The sequence below is a fragment of the Mauremys reevesii genome, linkage group 13, assembly GCF_016161935.1.
Source record: "Mauremys reevesii isolate NIE-2019 linkage group 13, ASM1616193v1, whole genome shotgun sequence".
In the NCBI taxonomy this organism is placed as follows: Eukaryota; Metazoa; Chordata; order Testudines; family Geoemydidae; genus Mauremys; species Mauremys reevesii.
Window position 1 is genome coordinate 18,183,520 of NC_052635.1, and position 19,273 is coordinate 18,202,792.

Consider the following 19,273-nt stretch of genomic DNA (forward strand, 5'->3'; position numbering starts at 1 on the left):
AGGGAGCTGTCTGAAAACGTAAACAGTTGAAAGGCATTTTCCAGGCCTTAGCCAGGGCCGGCTCCAAGCACCAGCTTATCAAGCAGGTGCGTGGGGCGGCACTTTAAGGTATTTGGCGGCAATTCGGCGGAGGGTCCCTCACTCCCGCTTGGAGTGAAGGACCTCCCGCTGAATTGCCGCAGATCGCAATCGCAGGTTTTTTTTTTGGTTTTTTTTTTTGTGGCTGCTTGGGGCGGCAAAACCCCTGGAGCCGGCCCTGGCCTTAGCACAACATGACGGTGAGATCTGCATCAATTCCCTGGCCGACAAAGCAGAGGATGGCCTGAAGTATAACAACCTGTCATGCCTACAGAGCTATTGTGCATGTGGCTGGCAGCCATAAACATCTTCTAACATCCTCATCACAAAACCAGACAGCTCTCCCTACTCATCATCCGACGAGGACCTGGACAGATGGAAAACACATGATGAAAGCACACACCTGCCAATGACTATCCAGAGCTATATGACCTGGCAAACCACACAGCAGCACACCCAGGGATGAATACTGATCCTCCGTCACTTGAGGAAGTACAAAGGGCCATCCAAAAGTTATGAAATCAACATGTTGCTGGACCTGATAGTATTCCACCTGATCTGCTCAAAAGTGCCTCGGAACCAGTGAGCACTGGCCTGCATCAACTGTTCTTAAAAGTGTGGGCATCAGGCAGAGTGCTAGAAAAATGGAAAGATGGCATCATAGCATCCCTGTACAAGGGTCAGGCTCTTGCACCGAACGTGGCAACTACCGGCCAATCTCATTGTTACAGTCCCCATAAAGGTTTTCACTCATGTCCTGCTTGGTAGGATGCAGCAGCTCCTTGACAGACATCATCATTCACAGCAATCAAGTTTCACTGCTGGGCAGTTGATAATGGATGCTGTTCTTAGCTTCCAGCTTCTGACTGCACCAAGAATTTAACTGCTCACTTCATGTGCCATATATCAACATCAAACCTGCTTTTGATTTGATCGACAGGTGAAAGCTTTGGCTTGCACTAAAAAGAGTTGGCATCCCAGATGTTCTGCTAAATCTGGCATACAATTTTCACACCAGTCCCAGTGCAAGAGTGGACATTGGTTCACTACTCTCAACACAACCTCACACATGTGACAGGAATGTATTGTCACCCCGGCACTATTAGGTTTAGCTATCAACTGGACATTAGGACGTGCCGCTCCATGTGTTGGAATCAGGGTTGGTCAAGAAATGTTCACCAACTAAGGGCATGTCTACACTACCCGCCGCATCGGCGGGCAGCAATCGATCCAGCGGGGGTCGATTTATCACGTCTAGTCTAGATGCGATAAATCGATCACCGAGCGCTCTCCTGTCGACTCCTGTACTCCACCGCCGTGAGAGGCGCAGGCAGAGTCAATGGGGGAGCAGCAGCAGTCGACTCACTGCAGTGAAGACACCACGGTAAGTCGATCTAAGTACATCGACTTCAGCTACGTTAGTCACATAGCTGAAGTTGCATAACTTAGATCGATCCACACCCACCTCCCCACCCACCCCCAGTGTAGACCAGGACTAAGACTATCCGACGATGCTGTCTTGCACTGTGGAGAGTATTGACAAGTTCACCTAAATAGACTGCAAACAGAATTAAAGTGTTCACAGCAAACTGGACATCCTCCAACAAATAGGTCTTACCGCTCCTGCATGAAGTCCATGTCACCTGTGGATGCAAAAAATATCTCTGCACTGAGAGAGAGTTCAGGATCCATCAAAGCTGGGTTCTGCCTGTACTGCTACATGGGTCAGAAACCTGAACCCTCCTAGAAGAAGACTTGGAGCTGCTAGATACATTTCATATGTGTCATCCACACCAAATTCTGAGCATAAAGTGGTTTGACTTTGTATGAAATGCCATAATCTTGCAGAGCTCTAGCCCTCCTCAGATCGCTCACTACATTCAAAAGCGACTTTGTATGCTCTTCGGCCAGATCACCAGGACTGACAAAAACATCCCAGCACACCATGCTCTCAAACTCTCCTTGAATGGCCATGCAGCCTGCTTTGGCACCAAGACCCTATTGGGTCAGAGGTTGTCCTCAGGTTCTGAGAGCACTGACACTCCACATTCCAGAGCAGGCCAGTCTCCAAAGAAATGGAGGACCCATTCCCCACTGACAGCACTGAGGAAAAGGTCACATAAGACCAATCCTAAGCACTCCAGATCTCAGGGTGACTCTTCCACCTCCCCCAGGAAAATTGTGGACCAGCATGGAGTTGGTGCTGGCACACAGATTGGCACAGGTGCCTCTAACACTTCCCTGGTACCAATAGGGAGGTTAGAAACTCTGTACCATGACTCCGGTCCCAGCCTCTAGGTGTCCATTGAGACCAGTACCAAGGAGGGAGATGCCAATACTGTTTCCACATCAACAGCGTATCAGGCAGCTACAGACTTGCTCTGCCTTTCAGTCATGATCTCTCCTTTGGTTTCACCTCACTTAAAAATTACTTGCTTACAAAATCAGAAATAGAAATACAAAAGTGTCACAGCACACTAGCACTATCACTGAAAAATTGCTGACTTTCTCATTTTGTCTGTATGAAATCTTAGTTTGTACAGACTTTGCTAGTGCTTTTTATGTAGTTTATTGTAAAAGTAGGAAAATATCTAGATGAGTTGATGCATTCCCTGGAAGACCTCTGTGTACTCCAGAGGCATGCGTACCCCTGGCTGAGAACCACTGATCTATAGCCCCGTCAACTGACTGAGCTGCTGAGCCCTTGGGTCTGTTGGCACCACACCCCAATCTTCCCCTTTCACAGGCTGTGGAGGCAGGGCCAGTACCGGGATCAGTATGGGGGACCTCAGTATGGGGAACCTCTGCAGCACTGCTGCAGTTAATTCTGCAAAAGCTTCCATGGCGACTTTCACTGGCCTTAGCATCAGTACCGTCAGGCACTCCAGTGCTGCTACTCACTTTCGCACCGACACCGCTTCCGGCACCAGCATGCTCAGTACCAATGGTACTGCTTCCATCAGCAGTGCCGCTTCCTGCCTCCTTCTGGCAATGGAGGAGTCAAAGCGGTGACTCACTCCCTGTGGTCTCGCTCCGCCTTCATCTCTCGGATCCCGAGACTCCTCTGCATCTGAGTCGGGGTCGTCATCCTCCTGCTCTCCATCACCTGCCCAGGATCAGGAGCCATTGACGGACCATTACAGGTACTAGAATTGGTGCATGTCTTGTGGTCAAGATGGAGGCCACTGGCCCAGCACCTACTGGCCACAAATACCTTATCCATGTCGCTGGCCTCCATGGATTCCCTGGGACACTCCTCAGTCCTGCAGGCCAGCCACCAGCAGAGCCTCCAGAGTCGTCTCATCCAGGTCCATCAGCCCTGGAACAGGATCTGGCTCTGGCCCAGTTAATGGCCTTGTCTTCATCTCCAAACAATGCTGGCTCTTCCTTCCCTTCGGCACTGGAGAATTTTAAGGCCTACCAAGATCTTTTGTGCAGTGTAGCTGCTTCCCTTGGAATCCAAGCAGAGTTCTTGCCAGATACCAACCAAAAATGAGTGGATATCCTTCAGCCATCCACCCCAGGGAGAGTCGCCCTTCCTATCAGTGATGCACTCCTCGAAACAGCTAAGACCCTCTGGAGCACACTGGCTTCAGAACTGCCTGCGGCTAAGCACATGCAGAAGCACTATTTCATTCCCACACAGGGATTTGCGGGGTTTTATTCTCATCTGGCCCCAAATTCCCTAGTCGTAACTGCAATGAATAACATAGCCCAGCAGGGCAGGGTCAAGTCCACCTCCAAGGATAGGGACTTTAAATGATTGGACCTCATAGGCAGAAGATTTACACCTCCTCTTCCTTACAGATGTGAATTGCTAACCAGCAAGTCTTGCTGTCCCCACACTATTTCATCACTTGCCGAGCTGTGTCAAAGTTTGCAGTCCAGCTGCCCAAGGTCTCTCAAGAGGAATTTCAGGCATTTGTCACTGAGGGCTGCTTGGTGGCTAGGGTATGTCTATACTACTCGCCGGATTGGCGGGCCACAATCGATCCAGCGGGGGTTGATTTATTGCATCTAGTCTAGACATGATAAATTGACCCATCGACTCCTGTACTCCACCACCATGAGAGGTGCAGGCAGAGTCGACGGGGGAGTGGCAGCAGTCGACTCACCGCAGTGAAATGAAGACACTGCAGTGAGTAGGTGAAGTTGCGTAACTTAGATTGATCCTCACCGCCAGCGTAGACCAGGCCCTAAGACGTCCTTGCAGTCCACGCTACATGTCACGGACACCTTGGCCATTGTGAGGACAGCTTCCTGGCTACACAATTCGCACATTGCCCCCGATGTCCAACAGCCATTGAGGATTAGCCCTTCGATAGCCAAACGCTAGTTTCAGACAAGATGTTGCACTTCTTCAGGGACTCCAGGGCTACCCTCTGATCCTGGGGGTGTGCACACTGGTGGCATTCAACAGCAACAGCAGTATCGTCTGCAGAGCACTTTTGCTCAGCCCTGCCCTCATCCAAGGCAATGGGACAACCCAAGAAAGAGGGATAGAGCCCAAAGGAGAAAGCAGTCCGCTTCAGGGTTCGGACAGCCCACACACACGCCCCTGGTGCCCTCCAAGCGTCCATTTTGACTCCTTGGTCCAGAGCACTGTTCCAGTCGTTGCTCCTCCCAGTACCACAGTGGTAGGAAACTTGTGGCCCACGGGCGGCCCATCAGGGTAAGCTGATGGCGCAGGTATGGTCCCCTGCAGCTCCCATTGGCTGAGAACAGCGAACCGCGGCCACTGGCAGCTGCGGTGGGCTGTGCCTGAGGACAGTCAACGTCCGCAAAATGTCTCGCAGCCTGCGATCAGCTTACTCTGATGGGCCGCATGCCATCCACCAGCTTTGCCTCAGTCTGTAGTCTCAGCCTGCCACGACAGTTTGGACGTGTCGGAGGCTCTTGGGCTACATGTCCACTTGCATGCAGGCGGTCCAGTTTGCAAGCTTGCGCTTTCGCCCCCTTCAAATATGGCTCAGGACGGTCTCATTCCATATCAACGTGCTGGAGCTTCAGGCCATCTACAAAGCATGCTGCACTTCTCAGGACCATATGAGAGACTCAGCAGTTCACATATTCACCGACAATACCACTGTGATGTACTATGTGAACAAACAAGGGGAGCACACTCCAGGTCGCTCTGCCTAGAGGCGATCAGGCTGTGGCTGTTCTGTTTTGAGGAGAACATCACTACGGTAGCTGTTCACTTGCCCAGGGCTCATTATCATCTCGCAGTCCATTTCAGCAGGTATTTTTCCCTAAATCATGACAATCTGGGTTGCCATACAGCAAGTGCAAGGAGAGATTTCCCACCTTTATGCAATAGGCCTTTCCCAAGTCCAGAGTAACTGTTTAGCACCGGCTGAGGGGACCTGCCAGTCAGGATTGAATGAAAAATTAAATGAGCTAATCTCAAGACATGTGGGGTTAATGTAGCGTTTAACTTCAGTGGGGGAAATCCTGCTCCTCTGCAGCACTGTGTGTTGTGGAGTGGCAGCTGGTGTTCCACAATTGGGTGTCCAGTCTAAGTGCTATTTTACTCCGCAATGCAACCACAATTGACCCAAAAAGTCATATCGGCCTCCAAATTGTTACGTTAGCCGTGGGACTGGGGTAGAATCTCCCTGATAAGCTAGAAGTGAATTGTACAAGGGGTTCATGGATAATGGCTCCATAACACCGTGTTAAATGCAGTTCCAGCAGTGTAACTTCTTTATTTTATCATTTGTAACAAAAAAGCAGGAAGGAGGAGAGAGATCCAACCACTGGGGTCCTTCTCTGGGTCCCCTCCCTCAGATCCAGGGCCAGCCCCAAAACATAGCTAACAAATGCAAAATTACAAATTGTGTTAACATTTTCCACAGTGGTGAGCTTAGTCCAGGATTCCTAAAGGCTGCTGGGAACCTGATATTCCATGTAGTATGGAGGCTCAGTGGGGGGGTCACCACCACACCCCTGAGCCTGAGGCTTGCTGGGGGCTCAGCCCACCCTGGAGCTGTAGAAGCCAACACCGATCCCCATAAGCCTTAGCAGGCTACTTAGTCCCCAGAGAACCATTCTGGATGCCTGTCTTCTCAGTGCCTGTCTCTGCTGCCGCCTCATCATTCTATATTTGCTCCCACACTCCAACACATTAGTGATACCTCCCAGCTTCTCCCCAGCCATTTCTCTGATTAGGCTGCCCACATTCCAGCCTCCCAGTCGCTAAAGAATACCTTAGCTAACACTAAGCCCCACCCCTGGCAGAGCTCCCAGCTCGAAACTGACACATTAATAAATCCTCTCTGTGTTTGCTTTGTAATTGCTCCTGTTTCTAATTCACCTTCCATCTAGTTCCTTTGAGGCCCCCTGGCTCCCAGAACACATGGTCTGTCTCAGTCAGACCCAGAATGAAAATGAGCAGAATTCCCACTTTTCTATTTCTTTCAATCAAAATCATTTTCTATTACAATTCTGTACCCATTTCTATTTTTAAAAACAAACAGCCAGTCCTCAGCTGGCATAAACTGGTGTTGCCTTACATCTGCTGAGGGGCTGGCCTCTGGCCTTGGATTCAGTGACATCCCCATCTCCACACAGCTCTGCCTCTCTCTCCTTAACTCAGATCCCAGTCCTCCGACCTGCTTGGCCAGGCTGTCAAGTAAGACCTCATAACCCTGGGCTATGGTTCAGCTTTAAGTAAATTCAAGGATTCACACACACTCGGGCCTATTTAGTATCAACTAATATGATAGATTGTCAATGTGAAAACTAATGAGCCTCAAAAAAAGGCCACATGTCAGTAAGAGCAACAGGAAATGCCTGGGATTACCTCAGTTCAGATCATAAAGGACAGCACGGTAGAGTAGCCTCCAGGAACGTGTCATTACAACTGTTATTTGGTGCATATTCACACAGAAAAATGTCCTAGTCAATAGGCTTGGAAAGACTCCACAAGGCCATATCAAGCCCAGCATTCTGCAGGACTTCTCACTACCTCATTCCCAATAACATCTTGTCTAAACTGTTCTTGATCTCTGATAGGATGAGGCCTTAACCAAGGTACACAGAGTTGCTGGATATTTTCTGATATGAGGAAATCAGAGCATGGGAGAGCAGGAGAAACTTTAACAAGTCAGACATTTGCTGGCTGTGCAACTGGGGCCCTTCTGGTGTCCTGGTGCTCTCTCCTTTGGTGCTTTCCATCTAACCAATGCTATAGTAGCCACATGCCTTACCCCAGTAATGCTGTGGTTCTTGTCAACGAGGGCCTCTCTGAGGGTCAGACGTCCAGATGTCACTAGGTGCTGAAGGCTGATGACTAAGGTACCAAGCAGTCTACAACAAAACAACAGTCAGAGAGGGAATATTCCATTATGGTTTCAGTCTCAGCTAGTTATCAGAGCAGAGAAGGTAGCTCGGCACAGTCTCCACCCTAACTCATAACATGGCTGTGTATATAATATTGCCAAAGTATTTCCTGCAGGTCTGTTAGTATATAGGCCTGTTTGTTAGCCTGAGATAGAATTTTGGGTTTGACTTTTGATAATCTTATATCTTATACTAATATGTGTGAACAAAGACATTGTGTGTTATATCTGCTCACAAGCAGATGGGGTGAAAAGAGATAAGATAAAGACATTACAGGGATGTTGTCGTTATCTCAGAACCAAACATTACAAAATGAGGAACTGTAGCTGTTAAGGCCAGATGGGACCTCCATGATCTAGTCTGACCTCTGGCACAGCACAGGCCTGAGAACTTCCCCCAGAGGCTCCTGCAGCAGCCTAATGCCTTGTGGTTGAGCTAGAGCAGATTTTTTTTTAAAAACCCTCCAATCTGAAGGTGACAGAGAATCCATCACATACTTGGTCGGCTGTTCCAGTGGCTAATTACCCTTGCTGGTGAACACTTGTGCCTCATTTCTAGCCTGAATTTATCTAGCTTCAGCTTCCAGCCACTGAATCTTGTTATGCCTTTTTCTTCTAGATTAAAGAGCCCCCAGATATCAGAACTCTTCTCTCTTTGCAGATACTTAGAGATTATGATCACAACATCTCTTAACCTTCTCTCCTAAGTCTCTCACTGTAAGGCAGATTTTCCAGGCCTCGGGTTATTCTTGTAGCTCTTTTCTGAGCCCTTTCCAATGTGTCAACATTATTTTTGAACAGCAGAACTGTGTGCAGTATCCAGTAATGGTCTCGCCAAAAATGTCGTAGATAGAGGTCATTACCACCGCCCTGATCCTACTCGATATTCTCCATCTTATACAGTCAAGGATCGCATTTGCCCTTTTAGTTACAGCATCTCATGGGGACTCATGTTCTGTTAATTATCCACCTTGTCCTTAAGTCTTTTTCAGAGTCACTGCTTTCCAGATAGTCCCCCATCCTGTAAGCATGACCTATATTCTTTGCTCCTAGATGTATGATCTTATATTTGGCTGATTTATAAACTGCATGTTGTCTGAATGAGCCCCGGTTACCAAGCAATCCAGATCAGTCCATATAACCGATCTGCCCCCATTATTACATACCACTCTGCCAGTATTTGTGTCATCTGCCAATTTTACCAGCAATGGTTTTATATTTTCTTCCTGATCATAAAGATAGTCAATACCATTGGGCCAAGAACAAGACCCCTCTAGAAACTCCTCCGGTAGATGATTCTCTATTTACAATTGCATTTTAAGATCTATCAGTTAGTCAATTATTAATCCATTCAATATGTGCTACACTGATTTTGTACCATGTTAAGTTTTTAATCAGATCGTTCTGCGGTACTAAGACCAGCACCTTACAGAAGTCGAGGTATATGACATCGCTAGGGTGCCTCTCTCAACCAAACCGGCAATCTCATAAAAAAAAAAATCAAGTTTGTTTGACAAGACCCATGTTCCCTTAAACATACACACACTCACTGGCGTTATGTTCTCATCCTTTCCATCTTTCCTGATTGCATCCCAGCTCAGGTTTTGCATGATCTTGCCCAGGCTCAATGTCAGGTGAACCAGCCTCTAGTTACCCAGGTCATCCAGTTTATCCTTATGCTTACAAGAACCTACCTGTTACTGAAAACTTTACTGCAGTTGTAAACTTTAACTAGCAGCATCTCTTCCATAATGAGCTTCCCATAATGTGGCCAGCGAAAGAGCTATAAACAAACACAAACATACAGTGAATTTTCAGAGCTTCTGCAGCACCTCATGGCCACAGAGGATTCCCCACTAATTCTCAATTTGTCCCCATTCCATAGGGCTTAGAGTTATTCTCCTCCTAACACTCACACTCTAGTGAGAGATTCTATAATAAACCCCTGGGTGAGTGAGAACATACACCCCACAAGATTTTCTTTGGGGCAGAGCCTTTCAGTAGTGGGCACCTGAGATGCTCCTGGGACTCGAGCTGTTTGCCTCATCTAGCCAAGCCCTAGGACATGGAGACTCCATGTGTTCCATGTGAGAGCTGGGACACCCATTGTCTTCCCCTCCTCGCCCTTCCACTGGGCGTGAGGCCTGTCAAAGGACAGCTAGTGGGGGGCAGGGCTACAAAATAAAATTAACAACATTGCTAAAATATAAATTGCAAAATAAGCCCAACTCCATCCAGCAGCCAAGAGCAGAAAAGGAGGTGAGCCAATTGGAGGATGAGCCAGGGCACCTGGCCCCCAGCACTGCCCCAGGGCCCTGCAGCGCTAGGCATGGGCCAGGGGGACAGAGGAGGGAGCCTGATTATTCTGGGCAAGGGACATTCTTCCTGATTAGGTCTCAAGTCTCCTGTTCCCATGGTTTTGCTGGAGGTCTAGTTGGAGGATGCAGGGAAGTGAACTGGGACTTCTTTAGCCTTATTGGAAAGGGCTGGGTGCTGAGTGTTGAACAGAGCTTTCCTTCACACTGTTTATTCAGGCACTTGAATTAAACAGGTAATAACAAAACCAAATTCAGTTCAAAGTGTTTCAATATTAAGCCTAAAGCTCCCTCCCTCTCCAGTGCTTAGCTGTGCTTGCTTAGTGTCTCTGATTTCATAAGCCTTCCAGCGCTGAGTCTACCAGGGGTGAGACCTGAATTCCCAATGTAAAAACAAGCAGAATCCCCCCTTTGGCTGAACCCCCCCTTTCACACCCTAAAACAGGGTGTGCATCCATTTCCCCACCTCCTCTAGTCGGTCACCCTCACCCCGAACGTGCCCCAGGTCCCAGCAGTGACACTTCTGGGACTCAGCCCTGGGCAGGGCTTTCTGGCCGCTCCTGTCTATATTTAGCATTGCTCCCTTCTGCAATTTCAGTTTCTTGATAACAAACACTGGAGAGGCGGGAGGGAAGTAATGTTCAGTACAAACAGGAGCTGCCAGGAAGCCCTGCCAAGGGACTCTAGCTGTACTGAGAACGTGGCCCAGGCCCCTGGGGGCTTTCCCGCTGAGTGCCACAGAGGAGCGCTGTGCTGGGCATGAGAGAGCAGCTCACACAGACAGGGCACGGCGGCCTGTTCCCCAGCGTGGGGCCGGCTGCCCTGTGCGCCCTGCTTCCCTCTGTGGGCCCCCAGGGCACCGCGCAGCTTCTAAAGCAGCAGGTTTCCTGCCACCCTCTGACGCTCTGGGGCCAGCTGGACTCCCCAGCCCAGGCAGGAGGCTGCGTTGCCCCACTCCCCACACCTGACAGCCACATTTGGGGCGCTCTTGCCTGGGAGCCTCAGCCTCCCGCAGACCCAGGGAAATGGGGAGTCGCTCTCACCACGAACAGGCCAACTCATGCACTCAGCGAGGCTGCTCCCAACCACAGACTAGGGTGACCAGATGTCCTGATTTTATAGGGACAGTCCTGATATTCGGGGCTTTTTCTTATATAGGCTCCTATTACCCCCCCACACCCTCTGTCCCGATTTTTCACACTTGCTATCTGGTCACCCTGCCACAGACTGAAAAGGCTCGCCGGGCTCATCCCTACTAAAGGTGTGTGGGCAGAGCCGGTGCCCCACCTCCAGGCACCCCTCGCAGCACAGAGACCTGGGTGAGGAGAGGGTGGAGCACCGGGGGCCAGAGCCGCTCTGTGATCCCAGCCCTCCGGGCACTAGGCAGGTGCGTGTGAAACAACCCCCGAGAAAGGGAGAACCTGACCTTGGGCTGCCCCGCCAAAGGCAGCTGTGCGGCCTGTAACATCCATGGACCTCACCTGCCGTTTCCATGGTGTGACTGAGAGAGCCTCTCCTACCCACGCCCCTCCTCCACTCCTCCTCCCCATCACCTCCCCCCGACACCCCTCGCTCCCCAACCCCTCTCCCGCACATCACCCCTCACTTCCCATCCCCTCGCCCCAGTCATCCCCCACTCTCCATCCCCTCCCCCACACACCACCCCTCGCTCCCCATCCCCTCCCGCATCCCCTCCCCCACACACCACCCCTCACTTCCCATCCCCTTGCCCCAGTCATCCCTCGCTCCCCATGCCCTCCCCCTCACCCCACCCCTCGCTCCCCATCCCCTCCCCAGTCATCCCTCGCTCCCCATCCCCTCCCCAATCATCCCTCACTCCCCATCCCCTCCCCATAAACCACCCCTCGCTCTCCATCTCCTCCCCAGCACCTCGCTCTCCATCCCCTCCCCTGCACACCATCCCTTGCTCCCCATCCCCTCCCCACACACCACCCCTCCTCCCCATCCCCTCCCCTGCACACCACCCCTCACTTCCCATCCCTTCCCCCAGTCATCCCTCACTCCCCTTCCCCTCTGCCTGACACCCCCACTCCCTATCCCCTCCCCGCAGCCACCCCTCGCTCCCCATCCCCTTCCCCACAGGCACCCCTCGCTCCACATCCCCTCCCCCCAGTCAACCCTCACTCCCTATCCCCTCCCCTGGTCAGCCCTCACTCCCCATCTCCTCCCCCCCACCAGCCATCCCTCACAATTAACCAGCCCCGCAGCCCAAGCCCCAAGAGCCAAAGGCAGCCAACAGGGTCAGCTGCAGGCGCCTTATCGCAGTGTAGACAGAACCTATGAGGCCTAACTACCTATGAAAATCTGGCCCTTGGGTACTAGAAACCCTGTGTTTATCAAAGTCAGCGGTTGCTTCCCTCCAAGAGTCACCGTGTCAGCGTTAATTACTGTGCTGCAAACCTGCAGGGAGGAGGACGCGTTCCTTCACACCCCTCCAATGGCCCAGTGAGACAGCAACACCCCTCAGACAGCACGGGGAGACAATGTCCCCCTTGCTTCCGCTTGCAAGTAGCGCTAGTCTCTAGGGGTGCGTCTGCCGGGGGACACAGCAGCCGGGCTAGCAGGGCATTGAGGCTCTGGCACAGGCTCAGGCTGACCCCCTGAATTCAAACCACCCGACCCCAAGCTCAGGTGGGCTGGAAAGCCTGAGCAGCCATGGGGACCACGACAGTCACACCGCTGGGTGCAGCGCACTAGCCCACGGCTGACATACCCTCAGGGCTAGAGTCATCAGGGGACTCAGTCACAGGAGAGTCAGCGCAATTGCTGCTCCACACCCCAAGGAAGAACTCAGTGTAGTTCAAAAACTTGTCTGTCTCACCAACAGGAGTTGGCCCAGTAGATTTTGTGTCACCTTCCCCTCGCCTCTATCTCTCTGATATCCTGGAACCAACACAGCACGCCCCAAATGGGGCACAGTAAGGGCTCAAGCCCAGGTCTCCCACACCCCAGGTGGGTGGCCAAACCGGTGGGCTGTTGGATACACTGAGACACATAGCCACCCTCAGCTGTGTCTTGTGCAAGGCCACGCTCTGAGCACACCCACCAGATCAGCCCAGCAGGCAGACGGGCAATGGAATCCCACCTGGGCTCAGACATGAGCTAGGACACAAGTTAGCTATGGGGCAGTATCAGACTGTGCACATGTCACCGGTGGAAGTGCAGCCATCTCAGCAATTTGAGGTGCCTAAAAGGCGAGGCAGCAGCTGACCAGGTACCTAAAGAGGCTGTTAGGCACTGAAATCCTCTTTGTGAATCCAGCCCTAGCTCCCTCAGGCTTCCCAGGCACGAATCATTCTTCCCCACCACATGGGGCCAGAGAAAGAATCCCCCCTCCCCTCCCCCGAGACTGCTGGGGAGGCCAGATTAAGCTATGCTTTGACATAACCACTGGGCTACGTTTTCCCAGACTTCCAGAGGAGCTGGAGTAACAAGGTTAATATTTAACAGCTTTTGCTTTCGATTTTGATTTCTTTATGTTGAATTCCTAGAGTGAACCTTCCATGGTTAGTCTGTTGTGGACAATCCTGACTGACGCCCTGGCCACTGGCTGAAGGGAGGTATTGAGGGGGTGTCACTGCTGGTCTTGGACAAGGAGAGAGCACAGTGAGCAAAATAACCATCACAGAATCTTAAGCAGGGAACAAACCCCCTCTTCCTGAGTCATGCCTGCCGGACCAGGAGTCTGAGGGTGAGTCTACACTGCAATGAAACACCTCAGCTAGCCTGTATCAGCTGACACTGGCTCACGGGGCTTGGGCTACAGGGCTGTAAAACTGCAGTGTAGACAACTGGGCTCAGGCTGTAGCCCGGGCTCTGGGACTCCATGAGAGGGGACGGAATTCTGTGAAAAGTGCAACAAATGGTTGGGCATTTCAGCCAGGCACAGCTAGCCTACAGCTCAACCACTGGGAGTTTATGGAACAACCCTCTGCTCACAGACAAGCTGCCAGTGTTCAGTCCAGTGGTGACAGTTCTATTCTGTTTTCCAGAACCAACACAAAGGCACACACCTCCCACCTGTCTGCATACTTCACTTTCCTTCTGGGGGAATTCTGTGTCCTGCATGCACGCAGAATTCATGTCCCCCACAGATTTCTTTGCTTCCCTGAAGAAAAATTACTTTCTAACAGGGAAGCAAAGAGAAGCCACAAGAGTGGTCATGCGCCCATCCCCAGCAGCATAGACATGAAGTTTCAGGCACCTGGAGCAGCCAGTGGAGAGGTAAATCACCATGGTGGGAAGGAGGCTGGGGATGCCCTGGCCAGTGGCTCCTACCCTGCACTGGGCTCAGCTGGGGAGGATGGGACTTCCTCTTCCCCTGCAAGGGGCATCTGGGCTCAGGACAGACCTACCCCAGAAACTTCCCAGGGCTGCAGGAAGCTCTGCACCCCTCCCCCAACTTACTGCCCCCATCGCTCCTCAGCCACAGGGGGAGGGGTAATGATATTGGGAGCTGCTCAGACCCCTCCTGCCAAGCCTCACCCACCTGCACCCAGAACCTCTCACCAAGCCCCTCAAACCCTCACCACACCAAGCCTCACTCTCTGCATCCAGACCCCTGCCAATCCCTTCCCCCTTGCATCTGGACCTCCACCCCTGCACTGAAACCCCCACCCCGATGAGTCTCACCCCTCTACACCTGGAGCACCCCAACTAGCCCCCGCACCTCAACCTTCATTCCACTGAGCCACAACATAGCTGCACCTGGACCCCACCCCATCAAGCCCCACTCCCCCAGTACCCAGACCTCCCCACCAAGCCCCATTCCACCCTCACTCAGATACCCCTGCTGACCACAACCACCTTCACCTGCACACTCCTGCAGAGTCTCCCACATTGCCCCTGCATCTGGAACCACTCAATGAGCCCCTGTGCATCCAGATCTCCACCCCCACAGACCCCACCACCGAGCCACCCTCATCCAAATTGCCCCATACAGAACCCTCTCACCCCACACCTGGATCTCCCCACACTAAGCCCCTCCATGCTTGGATCCTGTCAGGCAGAGCCTGCTTGTCCCACACCTGGTGCATCTGGCACAGAGGGGCAGGGCCCTGGGGTATTTCTGGGGCAGGCCCTGGCCCTTGCACTGTGTCAGGGTCAGATACAGCCTCACCACCGAGTCCCTGTCCTGGGGAAGGAAGAGCGGGGGAAAGGTGCAGGGTGATCTCCCACCTCTGTGCAGCCAGTGGCCTGTGCTCCCCACTGCCAGGCTGGAGCCTCCACATTTATTTATTGACAAAGTTTGCAGAATTTTAAAATATTGTGCACAGAAATTTATTTATTTTTGGCACAGAATTCCCTCAGGAGAATTCACTTCCTGGCTGAGACTCTTGTGTAGTTCTCCTATGGTCCTTCAACCAATGGCAGTGGTCCACCCCAGAAGTGGGGGGTGAACTGATTTCTCTATTTATAGCTTCTTTCTCTGGAAACGCCATTGTTCTAGAACAGCAGCTGGGGTGGTGCTGAGGTTGAGGAGCTGCACCTCTTTGCCAAGCCCACGACATTCTTTTGTGTCTGGTCATTTTCTTTTACAAAAATCCATTGAATGATAACTGATACCCCCACACCCGCAACCCCATCTCCACCCTGCTCCGGGACTCCGCAGGCCTGAGGTTGTAATAAGGGGCTTAAGGACTGACGAGCTGAACCCTTCTCAGCCATTTGCTTCATTTCAGAGCCCCAAGACAGCAAGACTGAGTCAGGCTTCTTATGGATCTAGCTTATCTGGTCACCCAAGAACAGCCCTCAGGGTGAGCCTGGGCAGGGCTTCACCAAGGATGTAAAGAGACGGCACAGCCCAGCTCCAGTCGCTGCAGACACTTGCTGTCCTGTGATCCCTTACCTCTCCGAAGACAGCATCCTGGCCACAGCGAACCTTCTTCGTCTTCTGAGTAAACCCTGGGGAAAAACACATGCAGAATGTTAAGCCAATGGTCGGATGCAGGGTTTCATCTGCCTGGTTCTGCCAGCTGGGAGGCCAGAACATCTCGCTACGCCAAATCTATGCCTAATTCATTAAGGGCCCAATGCAAGACGTTGGGGTGCTCAGCACATCTCAGGACTGGGTCTCATGTTCATTGCAGCTTTCCCAGGCTGGCTAGTGTGTGGGGACCCAGGGACTGCTGGAGCTGCAGCTCTCCTCCTCCATCTCCCAGCAAATGGCAGATCCCTTACTAGGGGTGTTTCCCTGCCATCACCTCCCTTCAGCACCAAGCTGATCCTGATCCCCCGCAGCCCATATTAAGTGAGCTTCCCCAATGGCACTGCTGTGCAGGAAAGCCCATAGATGAGACACAGGATCCACTGGCTCCCCTGGTACAACAGAAGTCCATTATGATTTAAAGGTTTCCAAATGGCTCTGGGTTGCTGTGCAGTGCTGTGCTCAGACATTGCAGTGCCCAGGCCTACAGAACTGCCTGCAGAGAGAATGCTGGGACTGGCACAAGACGGGCTGCAGAGAACAGGCCATGAGGCACAGGCAGGGCTTCAATTCACCTGGAGCTGTCTGGAGCAGAGCTCCAGTAAATATTTTCAAATCTGCAGGGCAGAAGCCCCAAGCTCCAGCACCCCCCGTAGGCCAGACGCCCTGAGCCCCAGGGCTCCAGGAAATACTCTATGAGAATTTAAGCACTGGGCACAGGACTTGTCTGTGCTACAAAATGAAGTCAATGTAAGTTAAGTCAGTGTACAGCCACCGCAGTAATTACAGTGGTACTTTACGTCCCCATTACCCTCCTTCTTTTCCATCCTCGCCAGGAGCTTTCACCGACTGAAGTGGGGCATTGTGAGCAGGGGCGGCTCCAGGCCCCAGCACGCCAAGCGTGTACTTGGGGCGGCATGCCACGGGGGGCGCTCTGCCGGTTGCTGGGAGGGCAGCAGGCAGGCAGCCTTCGGCGAAATGCCTGAGGAGGGTCCACTGGTCCTGCGGCTTCGGTCTAGAGCCGCCCCTGATTGTGGGGCACTGACAGCTGAAGCCCTGGGGCTGACAGCCTCAGCTGTAGGCACGGGGCTCACATCTGCCCCCCCCCCCCCGAGCTGTCAGGCAGGTGCCAGGCTCACAGCTGGCCTCCCTTCCCCAGCCCTGTGCTAGCAGCCTGAGCTGTGATCCAGCATGGGTTCATTTCACAGCAGGGAGCCTACCAGCAGTGAAACTGACATTCTTGTCAGTTTCATAGCTGCTGTTATTTCACATCTGGACTCTGGCTCCAGCTGCCAGCCTGAAGGGGCCTCACAGCTGGAACTCCTGCCCACCTCAGGGCTGACTGCAGCAGCCAGTGGAAGTAATGCAGTGTCTCTACAGAAACTGTGTTGCCCTAAGCACATCAATCATAGTGCTGTGCCTCGCACCATAGGTCGGTGTAGCGGGGTCCTTAGGTCGCAGAGGCAGCGTTGAGGTGTGGACACTGATGTAAGCAGCCTTATGTCGACCTAACTCTGCAGTAGGGCAGAGGGATACAGCCTGCTGGAAGGGGGAAGAAAGTGGGGGCTGCGGCAGCGAGATGAGACCGGCTGGGAGGGGCGGCAAGGCTGTAAGGGGATGAAACCTGCTGGGGAAGGGCGCAGGCTGCTGTCAGGGACACGCCCTGCCAGGGAAGTGGATACGGGCTGTTGCAGGGAGATGGGGTGCTGGCTCCTCTCCTCTCTGGCTGAACCACTGCCGGGGGCTGTACAGCGCCGAGCCCGTTGGGAGAAAACAGCACAATCTGCAGATACGCTCACCCGAGCCCAGCAGCGCCAAAACTAACGCTGAGTCCAAGGCGCTGGCACGGAAGAGAAAAGAGGCAAGATCCCTGGCCAGAGCCCCAGCCCTGGTGCAAAGGGCCCCTCACCAAACCCGGGCTGCTGACGCGCAGCGGCAGGTGGGATTGAGACCCAGAGCAGTGAGGCGGCCTGGGCAGCTGAGCCCGAGACGAGCCTGGGAGCACGGGGCTCCCTGTGAGAGGAGAGCGAGGGAACCGGGCAGTGCCGCACCCCGGGCGGGGGCAGAACATAGAAACTGGCCTGTCCCTATCATAGACCTCTGCACATCGGCTACCAACCCCACTGCACACTGGCTCCCGCTGCACGGACTAACACCCCCCCTCCCGCACACCGGGCACCCCACCGGCACCCAACTCCCCCCCGCGCCTAGCACCCAGCCCCTCTACCGCCCACCCACCCTGCACACCGGCACCCAGAACCCCCCCGGCTACCAACCCCCACGTGCCCCGGCATCCCGCCCCCACGCCCAGCCACCAATCCTCCCTGGGGACCGGCGCCCAGCCCCCACATCTACCACCCCCCCGGCACCCAGACCCCCCACTGGCTACCAACCCGCGCCCCGCACCCAGACCCCCACTGGCTACCACCCCGGCACCCAGACCCCCACTGGCTACCAACCCGCGCCCCGCACCCAGACCCCACTGGCTACCACCACACCCCGGCACCCAGACCCCACTGGCTACCAACCCGCGCCCTGTCCCCTGCCCCCGCGCGCCCCGGCACCCAGCCCCCCGGCCCCGGCTCCTGCGCGGGGCTCTGTCCGCCCGACCCCGCGCCGCACCTCGGAAGCTGAGCTGCACCTGCCGCTCCCCGGCCCCCGGCAGCTGGGTGACCCGCTTCACGGTGACACTCAGCGCCATGCTGCTGCCGCCGGCCCAGACCCCGGCCCGCTCCTGTGCTGCGCTGCGCCTGGCCGGTCCCGGCCCGGTCCCCGCTGACTCACCGCCGGGACGCGCCCAGCAGGTTGGGCCGCCTGCTCCCCACCCGGAAAGTACACATGGCACTGCCCTGCCTGCCCCTCGCCCGCGGCCACCTGCCCCAGCAGCCGGCACTCACCCCAGCTGCCCCTCGCTCCCCCCACAGCCTGTACCCCTGCACTCACCCACCCCTGCACTCACCCTGGCACCCCAACTCTCACCCCCTGCACCCCTGAACTCACTGTGGCTCCTCACACTCACCCTAGCACCCTGCACTCACCCCAGCTGCCCCTCACCCCCAGTACCCCTGCACTCACCCTCCCCTGCACTCACCCTGGCACCCCAACTCTCACCCCCTGCACCCCTGAACTCACTGTGGCTCCTCACACTCACCCTAGCACCCTGCACTCACCCCAGCTGCCCCTCACCCCCCGGACCCCAGCACTCACCCACCCCAGCACTCACCCAGGCCCCCCAACACTCACCCCTGCACCCTGAACTCACTGTGGCTCCTCACACTCACCCTAGCACCCTGCACTCACCCCAGCTGCCCCTCACCCCCCGTACTCCTGCACTCACCCACCCCTGCACTCACCCTGGCACCCCAACTCTCACCCCCTGCACCCCTGAACTCACTGTGGCTCCACACACTCACCCTAGCAGCCTGCAATCACCCCAGCAGCCCCTCACCCCCCGCACCCCAGTACCCCTGCACTCACCCTGGCACCCCAACTCTCACCCCTTGTACCTCTGAACTCACTGTGGCTCCCCCCACTCACCCCAGCTCCCTACACTCACCCCTGCACACACACTGACACCCTTCCACTCACCC

The 19,273-nt window shown here is 54.1% G+C and overlaps 1 protein-coding gene across 2 annotated transcripts in view; it reads right to left on the minus strand.

Moving 5' to 3' along the window:
- The window catches only part of LOC120381247 (fer-1-like protein 4), a 119,285-nt gene extending 100,967 nt beyond the window's left edge, over positions 1-18,318 (minus strand). The window contains exons 1-4 of one of the 2 annotated variants that reach the window (XM_039499416.1): positions 18,306-18,318; positions 15,606-15,661; positions 9,116-9,204; positions 7,290-7,389 (exon numbers count right to left, since the gene is read on the minus strand). In XM_039499416.1, coding sequence (XP_039355350.1) covers positions 7,290-7,389; positions 9,116-9,171 — 156 coding nt within the window. In that variant the 5' untranslated portion in view covers positions 9,172-9,204; positions 15,606-15,661; positions 18,306-18,318. Of the gene's footprint in view, positions 1-7,289; positions 7,390-9,115; positions 9,205-11,162; positions 11,248-15,605; positions 15,662-18,305 lie in introns of those variants that run through there. The other variant, XM_039499415.1, reaches the window with a different exon arrangement.
- Between the last annotated feature and the right edge of the window lie 955 nt (positions 18,319-19,273).